This window comes from Morus notabilis, unplaced genomic scaffold (genome assembly GCF_000414095.1).
Source record: "Morus notabilis unplaced genomic scaffold, ASM41409v2 Scaffold1412, whole genome shotgun sequence".
Taxonomy (NCBI): Eukaryota; Viridiplantae; Streptophyta; class Magnoliopsida; order Rosales; family Moraceae; genus Morus; species Morus notabilis.
In genome coordinates this window covers 308,414-322,195 of record NW_010362216.1, presented here as the reverse complement: position 1 = coordinate 322,195, position 13,782 = coordinate 308,414, and the positions used below count along the sequence as shown (strand labels likewise).

Below are 13,782 nucleotides of genomic sequence, written 5' to 3'. Positions count from 1 at the left end.
TTATTCGGTCATAAACTACAATTAATAAAAAATGACCATTTTACAGAATTTCTTTCATTTATTAAAGAAACCGTAAAAAGGGTCATTTACTCCCAAATCGCTTATAACTTTTTAATTGCTTCTTTAGAAAAGCATTAATTGTTTTTGATAATGATACAAACAAATAAGAAGTTGATAATAAGACTAAATGACAAGTAAAACAAAGAAATGTTAAAAAAGAAAAAAAGCCAAAACAAAACAAAAAAAAGAACTTTTCTATAGGTTTAGAAAAAAAAATAAATCTGATAGTTCTCTGTTCTCACACGTTAAATTTATGTCTTTCTACGTATCTTTTCAATTTAATGTAATTTTAATTAGATTTAATAATTAGAAACATACCGACAGTAAAGAGACCACACCGGAAAATTTTCTTTAAAAAAAAAAAGATAAAAAAAATCCAAATGGCGGAGTGGCGAGGCAGTGCTACTCAGTAAATATATACAAGTGTTGGGTTCGTTCAAGAAAATAAAAATGTATAACGGTTTTTCCTTTTTTCTCGCATCGAGAAAGCAAGCAAACAACGTCCTGATCTCTCTCTCACTCTCTCTCGCGCCATGGAAGAGAAGCAGAAGCAAAAGGAGCAGAAGAACACCACGGACGCAGCCACGGCGACGGTGACGGCGACGAGTTATAATGAGCATAACTTGGACACGAGCAAAGCCGAGAGAGCTGTTTGGCTTCTGAAATGCCCTCCCATTGTCTCTCGCTCTTTACAAAAATCTCCTTATTTTTCTTCTTCTTCTTCCTGTGATTCTTCTTCTCTTCCCATCGCCAAGGTAGTCCTCTCTATCGACCCTCTTAATCCCAGCGATGCTACTAAGGTACCTTTTTTAGCCTTTTTCTAATTTATTGTTTAATTTTGCATGCATTATTTTCTTTTCTTGTTGATCTTCATGCACTGTAGAGTAGATATTGTTGGGTTCTTGAATCTTTCTGGTTTCATTTGGGTTTTGGGGTTTTATCTTAAAACCCATTTTCGATTCCATGTCTAGTATTTAATGTATGATTTTGTTCCACCTTTACAACAGATAAAAAGAAAAAGAGAAAAAAAGAGATATAAATTTTGTGGTTAGTGTCAGGATTAATATTGGAAAGATAGGATAGTTCATCCAAGTATTTTTATCACCTAGAAACTTGAAGTCCTTGAGAATTTATGTGAACTATGAAAAACTTAGCGTGTTTTGAATTGATCCGTTTTTGTTTTTTATGTTTTTTGAAAAAGAAAAAATAAAAATATTTTCAAAACGACGTTTAGTGTAATAAAGATAAAAAACGGAAATAAACAATTTTTTGGTTTAGTGTAAAATGAGAGAGAAATAAAAAACGTTTTTTAATCGTTTTTCATTTTTTATTTTCATTTTCTTCTCTCTCGAACAGAGAGAGAAAGAGAGACATTAATGGGTTTTTTTACACTGAAAATAATCTCTTAATAAAATTACTAAACGCATTTTTAAAAGTGATTTATGTCAAGACATTAATGGGTTTTTTTACACTGAAAATAATCTCTTAATAAAATTACCAAACGCATTTTCAAAAGTGATTTATGTCTGAAATTGAAAACTTTTTCATTTTCATTTTCATACAAAAAATAAAATCATTTTGAAACGAGTTCTAAACTCACTCTAAATTTTCTTCTTTTTACTATTGAATGGGCTTGGTTCTTTATTTTAATACACACACACACACACACACACATATATATATATATATACACACACACACACACATGTACACACACTATATGCTCTTCTTGTCATTTCTCTTTACCCACGACTACAAAATAAATGCAGTTCACCATGGAATTGGATGGCACAGAATCTGGCAATTCCCCCAAGAGTTATTGCATGGACATGTATACCGATTTTGTCCCTATGTCCGTGTTTTCGGAGTCTTCAAAAGGTAAACATGCATTTGAAATCTGGTTGATCGTATATATGATTCTCATTGTGGACATTTAATTTAAGTTAAACGTCACAATGATCATACATGCTTTAAAGTTCAACCTATAGATATATAGTTTGCAGAGATTGTAATAAAGACACTATTTAAAGTTTTCCTAATGTAACGTCAAAATAATAAATGCTTCATATGAAACAGGAAGCACTTGATGTTAGGATTAGAATATTATATGAACAGAGTATATGATGAATTTAGGATAGGTATTATTCAATTTTTCTTCAGGTAACATTCAATCTCATATTCATGCAAACATGTTACCTTTTTTATGCAAAAAGCAACTTATTAGTTGAGCATTATAGGGCAGGAGGATAGTCAAGTACAGTACTATCTTTAAAATAAATGCAGGATCATTTATGAGCTTTTATGTATAGTCCCATTGATTTACATTTGGTCACCGATTTGAAAAATTAAACTCAAGGGATGAGGTTCCTTTTTCATTATAGGAAATCTGTCTGTGGAGGGGAAAATTCTGCACAAATTTGACATGAAGCCACATGATGACAACATTGAAAACTACGGAAAGCTTTGCCGCGAACGAACTAAACAATATATGACTAGAATGAGGCAGATTAAGGTTTCTCATATCACTGCAAAAATTATGTTTGTCTGTAATATTCTAACAATTCGTAATAAGTAATCGAATAACTTTTACTTACTAGTAGTCCTTCACTTTTTCACATTCTTGTTTTTCAGGTGATTGACAACGACAACGGCGCTCGTATGAGGCCTATGCCAGGGATGTTGAGCATTGCTTCTGTATGTGTAACTCCAAACGCCTTTCTTTTCATTATACTATTGTGAATAAAAAAAGGCATTTTTATCAGCATATTATTGCAGCGAGATATCTATGGTTTTTCGAGTAAGAGATTTAACTAATTTCGATGTAAATTCAAGCATTGACACTCTATTTTCTTTGCTAGATTTTTCCCCTTCAGGTTTTCCCAGTAAGTTTTTAAAGAGGTCTACTATGAGGATTGGTTATCAAAGGAAAAGTTCTGTCCGTTCAGTAGAATATCTCCATTTGTTATTTTTATTCATGTCTGTTTTCTTTTCAGTATACTTTTTGTTAGTAATCATTTTGAATCTTCTCAAATAATTTTGTACTTTTCTTTTATTTTAAATCTCTCTTTGTTAAATTTGAGTGGGATTAATTTAGTATGTGAAAGAGCTTTTAAAGGATCTCAAACTAGTTGAGATGTTGTATCAGCTAGTTCTTAATGATCCCTCTTTTTTTTTTTGGTACTTTCATCTTTATGGGGCTACAGCTTCATGCCACTACCGAAGTGCCTTTTGAAGTATATACATCTTCAATTATCCTTCCCTTTCTGATCTTTAAGCAATAAGGAGACTGATGTGTTCATGTAGGATAAGAAGAAAATGACGACGAAGGGGTCTGACACCAGACGAATAAGGCGGGATCGCCGGGAAATGGAAGAGATCATGTTTAAGCTCTTTGAAAGGCAACCAAATAGGTCTTTAAGACAACTGATCCATGAGACGGACCAACCTGAAGTATGTTTTCTTGTTAATTAATTTTTTTTTTTTTTTTTTTTTTTAGGGAAGCCCCCCCGAATTTTGTTTTTTTTTTTTTTTTTTTTTTTTTTTTTTTTTTTTTTTTTTTTACACTGGTTAAATGTTTGACTTATCTGCCTAAAAGGATAAATGCTACAATTATGAGACATTCTGTAAAAAGTGTGGCATTGAAGATATCAAGAGGAACATATAGTTAGTATTTTACTAGTTCAAAACCATTTTTCTATTTTTCTTTTTCATTCATTGTTATGCCTTTAATGCCTGTTAATAACAAATTGATTTTTGATGGAATCTCTTTGCAGCAATTTCTAAAAGAGTTACTCAAAGATCTGTGTGTCTACAACAACAAAGGAGCTAATCAAGGGACATACGAGCTGAAACCAGAATACAGGAAATCAAACGAGTAGACAACATGAATATCATTGAGTTTTATCCAAAAAATAAAAAGAAGAACAAAAAAAAAAAACTTCATGACCACTGAGATTGAGGCCTTTTAGTACTCCTCATGGCTGTTCCTGCTTTTGTTAGGCTACTGACGTAATGCCTTTTTTATGCAATAGCATAGTTGGACGAAAATATTTTTGGGATTTGATAATTTTCATATATCAAGGTTTTGAATTTCATTTAGCGTTATTTTCTTTCAGAATTATCTGTAGTATTTTATTTTTGAAATTAGGATTATCTTGTTTAGAAATTATCCAGGCATTATTTGTTTTTCTTTTCAAGATAGAATTTTCTTATTCTGTCATGGTTCCCATTAGATACTTTTGTTACTTTGTTGGCGGCTTTTTCCGGCAATTTCATTTAGAGATTTATTCTAAAATTTGTGTGCGATTCTCGTTATTTTCTTTTCAATATTGATCCTTATTTTTCATCCAATGTTTTGAGTGAATCAATGGACCGTATTAGGAAGGTTATATCTTTTTTTATGTGTCACGTCTTTTACATATGCTTCTCTCGTTACGTCACTGCTTTTCTACTTTTCCACTAGAACTGAAACATGGTCTACACAAGTGAAAGAGAAGGAAGACACAGAGGCTTCGCTTCAGTATTATCCTTTCCGTATGTTTTAGGCTCTTGGTCACTTTTAGCAAATGTTTAGGCTGTGTTTAGAGTTGTTTTTGTTTTTATTTTTCATATTTTTTGAGAAAAAAAAATAAAAATGGAAGAAAAACGGTGTTTAGCACAATTAAAGACAAAAAACAAAAATGAAAACGATTTTTTAGTTTAGTGTAAAATAAGAGAGAAATGAAAAACGACTTTTTTGTTTCCGTTTTCTCTTCTCTCAAGTAGAGAGAGAGAGAGACATTAATGGATTTTTTATACTGAAAACAATCTCTTAATAAAACTACCAAACTCATTTTTAAAAATAATTTATGTCTGAAATTATGAAAACAATCTCTTAATAAAACTACCAAACGCATTTTTAAAAATAATTTTTGTCTGGGATTGAAAACGTTTTCATTTCTATTTTCATATAAAAAATAAAATCATTTTATAACGAGTTCCAAACACACGTGACTTGCATTTCTTTTGAAGTTGTGTTTCATTCTTTCCTCAACCCTGTCTTTGCGGGTTTTCTTTTTTTTTTTCCCTTTTGAATACGGGGGTGGGGGGATTTTTGACTCAACTCGTCTTTGCACTTTTTCTCTTGAATTCGGAAGTGGGGGGCATTTTGACTCTATTCCTCCATATAGTGTAGTAAAGTGTGAAATTACTTTTAAGTTATGCGTGTAATCACAACTGCCGTCTTTGCTTTTTACAGTGCAAAAAGGGCGCTAAATCAACTTCTGAGAGACTATCACGATGTAGCTAGTAAACCATTTTTGTTTCTTCTCATGGTCATTCTCGCAATTAGTTCTTGAATAAATTTTGGTGTCATCGTTATCTCATGATCGTCTATCCAAGGCATGGCTAGCCTAGCTTTGTACCCAAAAAAAAATAAATAAATAATAATAATAATAATAATAATAAACTGGCTTGGCTTTTGATATGTAATTTTATGACTTCATTTACTGTGGCCTGTTTAATTTAATATTCATTAAGTTATATAATGGTGTATTTCAATGTGAAGAAACGATTTAGAGGTGGTACAAGTTTTTATTTTAATTTTATTAAAAAAAAAAAAAAGCTTTCAAAAGGATTTGATTTGGAAACTTAAATTGAAAGAATGATGAACCTTTTTTTTTTTTAATGAGTGTATGGAAGTAATTTCACCTCCAATAACCCACCTAACAATCTGGTATTTGATGTCCAAAAATTGCTAAATTCAAGAGAAAACTTGGAAATGAGGTAAAAAGTATGGGGAAATTTCAAAATTTGTCCGAAAACAATTTAAATTTAGTTATGAAAAATTGTATATTGCAACTGTTGTTTTACACATCACGTACAACTTATTTTCCTTCGTTTCCTTATAAGCTCCAAAATCTCGTTTTTATGTCATTTTATGTTTACATTGGCTCTGGCTCAACATTTAAATTAAATTTATGCGCATGGTTGAACTGTAACAAATTTTCTCCGTGGTTCAGATTTGTCTTACAAGCATTATCTACCAAGTCTTGCACTATTAAACAGTATTACTTGGAAATTCACAAAATAGCCATTTAGATTTGGTACGCATAACATATTCAGTATAATTAATGAAACTATTAAGCTATGGCCTCTGGCCGATTTACTTTTCATTTTTTATTAAAGCAATGCACATTAGATTTCATTATATACTTGATCCGATTTTTAGTAAATAATAGAAGTGTTTATGTATAAGTATTTTCTCGCAAAATTGAAGTGAATAGGATCACTAATCTTTTAGAGTCTCTGAAATCATACACTATATATATTACTAACAATTTTTTGGTCACGTGATTGAATTCGCTATTCAGAAAACCCTTTTTTTTTTTTTTTTTGTAAGGTTGAACCTGCCAAAACTCTCTTCCATATGATTCCACTAGATATTTCTTATAACAAAAATTATTTTCATTAAACATTGAAATCTCATCTACAATTGACTTTAGATTTGATTCAAATGAATCGGTAACATCGAAAGATGCAACTCTTCCCCTGTAAGTTAATGCATAAAAATTATCATTATAGTATATGATATCATCAAATAGAATGACATGAATTCACGTGGAGTTTTTGGCCACAAAGTTCTCTAAATATTACCGCACATATCACATCATTTGGATTTGCTATTTGGGTCTGGTGTGAATGTTGTAAACTTCATGACATAATTCTCTAGGTACCATTCACTATAATCTTCTTCTACATATTCTTCCCCAAAAGGAAACAAAGGAGGGAGGGTAATAATTGCATCACTCTTCTATGAAGGTTTTGTGAAGTGTTATAACTAACTTCTCATCAATTGTAGCTAACCATCCTTTTGAAGAGCCACAAAAATGTCTACCATACCAAGGAAGTAATTTGTTCAACTGTAAAAATTTGTTATCCCTAATACTAAATACACTCCATTTACAACTTTTCTTCCTCTACTGGGAACCAAAAGCAATGGGATTTGATGATTACCCAAATTTTTCATTTGCCATTTTTTTTGGTTATCCCTTGCTGCAAAGTACCAGGGATGACAAACACTACCAAATTTCAAGTAGTCTTTTATTGATTCCAGACCCTTTAAAATTAAATCTAGAAAGCATTTTGTCCAACTCGTCCAATCTGAAAAGGAGAAAAAAGAGTAAATTATTTTTTTGAGACAAAAATTGAGGTATGCAGGCACTTGTACTAAATCACTCAAATTAAAAAAATAAATAAATAAATAAATAAAGATCTAAGACCATACTATTTAATGGACTTTTGTATTACTGGAAATTTCTCTATACTTTAACCCAATCTAGATCTAGAAAGATTAAAATTTACGGAGTGATTTTTTTTTTTTTTTGTTTTGCTAGAATATATGCAAAAAGATTTATAAATACAAAGTCGAGGCAAAAAAAAAAAAATTACAGCTACAAAACTATTGAGGTCAATGAATCGAATAACCTAATCTTTTTGTTGGGAAAAAAACCAAAAAACAATATACGAAAAATAAGCTAGGTTACGTACAGAAACAATTACAAGTATGAGTACCAACTTCTAATAAACTTGCAATTATATCCAACTCTATACATATATAAAGTAACAAGAGGATTGTGAGCAAGTACTACATGAAAAATAATAATTAAGATGCTTTTTTGGATGAGATTAATTGGAAATTAAAGCTTCTTAAATTAATTTACTGGATACAGTGAATAGAAAAATATTTCGGTAACAGAAATCAAGAATCTAGAACCAGTCCCTTAGAATTATTATTTAAAAGAAAAGAAAAAAAAAAAAGCAAAACAAAGAAATCAAGAGGTGGTACCTGAATCCATTATTTGGTATACTATAGGGAACTTGAACTAAATTTGGTATACTATTGAGGTATGCAGGCACTTGTACTAAATCACTCAAATTAAAAAAATAAATAAATAAATAAATAAAGATCTAAGACCATACTATTTAATGGACTTTTGTATTACTGGAAATTTCTCTATACTTTAACCCAATCTAGATCTAGAAAGATTAAAATTTACGGAGAGATTTTTTTTTTTTTTTTTGTTTTGCTAGAATATATGCAAAAAGATTTATAAATACAAAGTCGAAAAAAAAAAAAAAAAATTACAGCTACAAAACTATTGAGGTCAATGAATCGAATAACCTAATCTTTTTGTTGGGAAAAAAACCAAAAAACAATATACGAAAAATAAGCTAGGTTACGTACAGAAACAATTACAAGTATGAGTACCAACTTCTAATAAACTTGCAATTATATCCAACTCTATACATATATAAAGTAACAAGAGGATTGTGAGCAAGTACTACATGAAAAATAATAATTAAGATGCTTTTTTGGATGAGATTAATTGGAAATTAAAGCTTCTTAAATTAATTTACTGGATACAGTGAATAGAAAAATATTTCGGTAACAGAAATCAAGAATCTAGAACCAGTCCCTTAGAATTATTATTTAAAAGAAAAGAAAAAAAAAAAAGCAAAACAAAGAAATCAAGAGGTGGTACCTGAATCCATTATTTGGTATACTATAGGGAACTTGAACTAAATTTGGTATACTATTGAGGTATGCAGGCACTTGTACTAAATCACTCAAATTAATAAATAAATAAAGATCTAAGACCATACTATTTAATGGACTTTTGTATTAATGGGCTTGTTCATAAATTCAAAAAAAGTTTAAACTCAAGTTACAATTTTATTTAAGTTCTATTTTTTTTGTAAAATTTGAGTTTTAATTTAAGTTTTAACTTGAGTTTGGAGTTAAAATCTGAGTTCAAATTTCTCTTTTAACCTATTATTTGGTATACTATTTTAAAGTATGTTTTATATATGATTAATTTTTATTTTATATATTCTGTTTGTTTTTTCTCATAATATTTCACATATATACTTTCTTTTTAGCTAGAATTGATTGTTTGTAATGAATTATTTGACCACTCTAACATTTTTTTTCTTATGACCCGTTTAGTTCGCTGATATGAGTTTTTAATTCGAGTTGAGATGTATTTTTATGTGAAAATTTTTTACTATAGTAAAAAAAAATATGTGACTGTTTTTAAAAAAATTTTACTGTAACAAAACTTAAATTTTAAACTCAAATCGGTGAAATGAACAAGACATTTAGTTCTGTAATACCTAGGCCACTTTTTTTCCCTGTACTCGAACACGACCGTCCCGTGTCTCTACGGTTTCTTCGCTTCCTTTTCATATGTCCTTGTGCTGAAAGTGATGCCATCTCCATGTCACTACAGATGTACGCGTGTGGTGGATCTAAAAGTTGGGTTGGTTGGTGATTGATCTTCTTAGTTTCCTTTTCTTTGCTGGTTTTTTGAGTTCTGTAGATAATTATTTGTGCTTGTTAGTTTTTTGGTGGATTAATGATGTAATAAATGGAGCACGCATTTTGGGAGGGATTTACAAAAACAAAATTGTTGTGCAGCATTTGTTCTTCTTCTTCTTCTTGTTATTCTTTTCCTTTTGATTTTTAGGTTTGTCATTTTTTACCATTTATGCCGTTATTTTCCTGTTATTTTTATGTTATAGTTTTGTATTCTTTTCATAATGATATTGTCGTTAATATAACGAAAATGCAAGGTTTTTTTATTTGTTGTTTTGTTTGCTAGTCTATGGCTTATTTTATATCTTTACCATAATTTTCTTATTCCTTAGCATAACGAAAATAGAAAAAAAAAAATGCATATTCATGTTTTTGTGCATTTTGCTTGTTTTAGATTGTTTACAAACTTTATATTCATTATTTTCTATAATAAAATCATCATTAACATAATAAAAATGCGAGAGGTATTGTTATTTTCTATAATTTTATCGTTTCTTAACATAATGAAAATAAACAAATTGTAGACTCATGTTTTCGTGCATCTTTGATTGTTTTGAATTGCTTGCAAACTTTGTACTAATTTTCTTTTCATAATGATATTGTCATTAAGATATTGAAAATGTGATAGACTTTTTACTTTGTTATTTTGTTTACTTGTCTATAGCTTGTTTCATATCTTTACTATAAGTTTCACATTCTTTCACACAATGAAAATAGATAAATTGCAAACTCATATTTTTCATTCATTTTTGTTTCATTACATACAAATTTTGTATTCATTGTTTATAATAATGATATGGTCATTAAGATAATGAAAATACGAGTGGTTTTTATTTTTTTATTTTTCTTCATGTCTATAGTCTATTTTACATCTTTACCATAATTTCTCATATAATGAAATATTTTTTGATAAGTTCATTTTAGTGTTTCTTCTTTATAGAAATTTTATTTTATTATGATCTTATCATAATTTTAGTGAAAATAGGTATTGCTTTTATATATTTTTGTGTTTTTCATCTACTCAAAAACACATTTATTTTGGTGTCTGATTTTGCCCGAATCATATCAAACTTTACATTCATTCTTTTCATAATTCTAGAATCATTACAATAATAAAACAATCTATTATGTGTTCATAAATACGTGCATGTTGATTGTTTAAAACTTGTTGCAATTTTTTTTTAATTTTCACTGTGTTATAAAATGATATGATCATTAAGGCCCTGTTCATTTCGCCGATTCGAATTTAGAATTCGAGTTTTGCTACAGTAAAAAGCTCTCAGAAACGGTCACATCTAACTTTTTTACTACAGTAAAAAGCTCTCATACAAAATCACATCTCAACTCGAATCAGCGAAGTGAACGGGCCCTAAACTAATGAAAAGTTGTTTAATGTGTACATTTTTTGTGTTCCTTTGTATTATATATATTGTTTCATAATGATTTGATCATTAAATAACGAAAATATTGTTTGATTTTAGAGCGAAGGGACTCAAATTAGAGGAATTATAATGGTTGTAAACATTTAATACTGAGATTTTAAAAAATATTCGATGGATTTTCCTTCTCTTTTTCATAAAGAAACTTTCCCATTTTAAAAATAATTAGATTAAATTTTATTAATGCAATAATTTGCCTTTTGTATTTTAAACTTAGAATGTTTTATATTCAGATTGTGTTTCATTTTCTTTCCTATTTTGTTGTTTCATTATCTTTTCCCTTTTTATTATATAAGGATATAAATATCTTTAAATGTATGATAGTAGATAGTTTTGTAAATAAACAAGAAAGTAGGCATTTTTTAAAACAATGAACTCATAATCGGCATTTATGTAAATAGCCCTTAAAAAATATTTAAAAATATGATGTTTGGACCGGATCAGACCAGCCCTAAAAAAGAGAGAGTCAGCCTAGTCAGATCCTAAACCTAAAAAATTTAGGAGAGTCAAGCCGAATCTAGACCAACAGTAGCGGGCCTTGGGCCGGCCCAAACTTACAGCTCTAGTCAGATCACTCTTCAACTAAACCGAATGCTAAAGATTTTCTTTTCATGAGGAAATCTATGGGCCCACTTAGTTCGTTGATTCGAGTTTTTTATTTGATTTGAGATGTGACTTTATTTGAGAGTTCTTTACTGTAGTAAAAAAGTTAAATGTAATTGTTTCTGAGAGCTTTTTACTATAATAAAATTAAAATTTTAAACTCAAATCGATGAAATGACCTATATATTTAACATATTTAATTACATCACTAAACATTCTCTTTTTTTTTTCAAACCTCGTTTTGGGTTTTAAAAAAAAAAAGAAGAAGAATGAGAAAAGTAAGCAAAAAATTATTAAAAGAGTCGAGCAATATTATTATAAACTTTTTATATTTTTAAAAAGTCTAGTTTCATTCACACACTGTTTTTTTACTCTCTACACCCTCCTTTAAATTGAAATTTCTTATTAATCCTTACATGAGATGACAAAAAATGCAATAAACTTAATTATATAATTAAATTTTAATACAAAAAGAGGACTAATGATAGAGTTTTTCTTCTCTCAACACATCTCATATGTCATATTATTAAATTATAAACTATTGCTATTTTAACATGGATAAAAAGAAACCCCTAATTTTTACCTTCCAATGACTATCCAAAAAATTGCGCGAAGATATGTTAAATTTTTGGCCTCGTGTTTATATATTTTTGCTAATAAAAGGCTAATCATTTTATTTTATTTTTTTGTTTTTATAAAGTCAGAGTGATGTGTTTTTTCCCCTTCGTTATGTTTTATTTTAGCTTTTATTACATTTATTTCTATTTTTCTTCTATACAATATAAACCGTTTGGTTCGCTGGTTTGAATTTTGTTGATTTAAACTTTTTTTAATAGAATAATTCAAACTGTGTGGTTTAAATTGTAGTTCGAATTGGTGTTTAGATGTTCAGTTAAAATTTTAATCTGAACATGGAATAAAATTTAAATTTGTGCTTGGTAGTGTGAAAAATGAAGAGAGTGAGCACTTTTTTACTGTTCAAAAATGGTTTAAATGATTGAACTTAAGGGGGGAGCTAAACTCTAAGTTGAACAATATAACTCAGTTTAAATAGGAAATATAATTCGGATTGTATGCTTACTAAAAATGAGTTTAAACTATGCTTACTGTACGAACTGAGTTAAACTGAACTAAACAAGTGAAATAAAGAGAATAAAGTTCTCTTTTTCGTTTGTTTCTAGTAGCTATCTTCTATTCCTAACCCCATGCTTTCTTCTGTCTTGTAAGCTGCTTGTCTTGGTTTTGTTTTTGGCTTTGGTGACCTTGCCTCCTGGTTTGGGAGTGCACTGGTCGTCTTTGTTTTGCTTCTGGGTTGATTTGAATTTTTTTACCAAAAAAAAAAAATAGAGAGATAGATAAATGATAATGTTGAATAAAATTTAAGAAATAATATGGTGGATGTGAAAAGAAAATTAAGATGTTTAATAATTAAGAATTTATTAAAATAATTAACTAGGGGGTAATTCAGGAATAATAGAGGTGTATAAAAAGTAAAGTTAATCATTTAAAAATGATGTGGGGTGTTTAGTTAGAAGAGGGTGTGAAGAGTAAAAAAGAGAGTGCATATATAACCACCCTTTCAAAAATGGGGGTAATTCAGGAATAATAGAGGTGTATAAAAAGTAAAGTTAATCATTTAAAAATGATGTGGGGTGTTTAGTTAGAAGAGGGTGTGAAGAGTAAAAAAGAGAGTGCATATATAACCACCCTTTCAAAAATCATTGAGACTTTCGAGTAGATTAGTTTTGTAATGTACTCGGCATGTATTGCCGTGTTGGAGACAACTGAAGAGTTTATTGTTTGCCGAATAATGAGAAATTCATTTATATAACCGTTTAAGAATTTTTAAATTTATTTTAAAAATGAATGTGTGTAAAGATAACAATTGACAAAAAAAATTAAGTTGAGATACATTTGAAGAAAATTATTTTAGCTAATCCAAAATAAAATAGGATCACATGCGAAAAATTACTCTCATAGGATTAAAGTGAAAAACAATTTATTTTTAAAAAGTACACAACAAAAATTAAAATGTAAAAAAAAATTTACAAAAGAGTAAAGATAAAAAAGAAAAAATAAATAAAAAGAAATAGAGAGACTACTACGTAAAAAGAACTCTTTTATATATCGTTAGATGTATTCAAAAACAAATTTTTATTGTTCAATTTACTTGACAAAAAATTGATAAAATTGAGTTATTTCAAATCAATTTCATGTCAATTATACCATCCACTTAGGTCAAGCTCGAGTTGTCTTGTTGTGTCAAACCTGAATTGCCACTCTTAATCACTACTATAGAAAATCATTCTATATATAAGAAAAGGG

At 29.0% G+C, this 13,782-nt stretch overlaps 1 protein-coding gene across 1 annotated transcript; it reads left to right on the top strand.

Annotated features, from left to right (window-relative positions):
• The first annotated feature begins 593 nt into the window (after nt 1–593).
• Nucleotides 594–3,938, top strand: LOC21396607 (general transcription factor IIF subunit 2). Its single transcript, XM_010101340.1, has 6 exons — nt 594–860; nt 1,830–1,938; nt 2,442–2,572; nt 2,692–2,754; nt 3,364–3,510; nt 3,834–3,938. Exons 1-6 carry the CDS (start codon nt 594–596, stop codon nt 3,936–3,938), a joined length of 822 nt encoding a protein of 273 aa, XP_010099642.1.
• Nucleotides 3,939–13,782: the final 9,844 nt, after the last annotated feature.

Coding starts and splice junctions, on each gene's coding strand:
- LOC21396607 (XM_010101340.1), top strand. CDS start 594: ATGGAAGAGAAGCAGAAGCAAAAGGAGCAGAAGAACACCACGGACGCA. Junction 861..1,829: donor ATCCCAGCGATGCTACTAAG/GTACCTTTTTTA, acceptor AAATAAATGCAG/TTCACCATGGAATTGGATGG. Junction 3,511..3,833: donor ATGAGACGGACCAACCTGAA/GTATGTTTTCTT, acceptor ATCTCTTTGCAG/CAATTTCTAAAAGAGTTACT.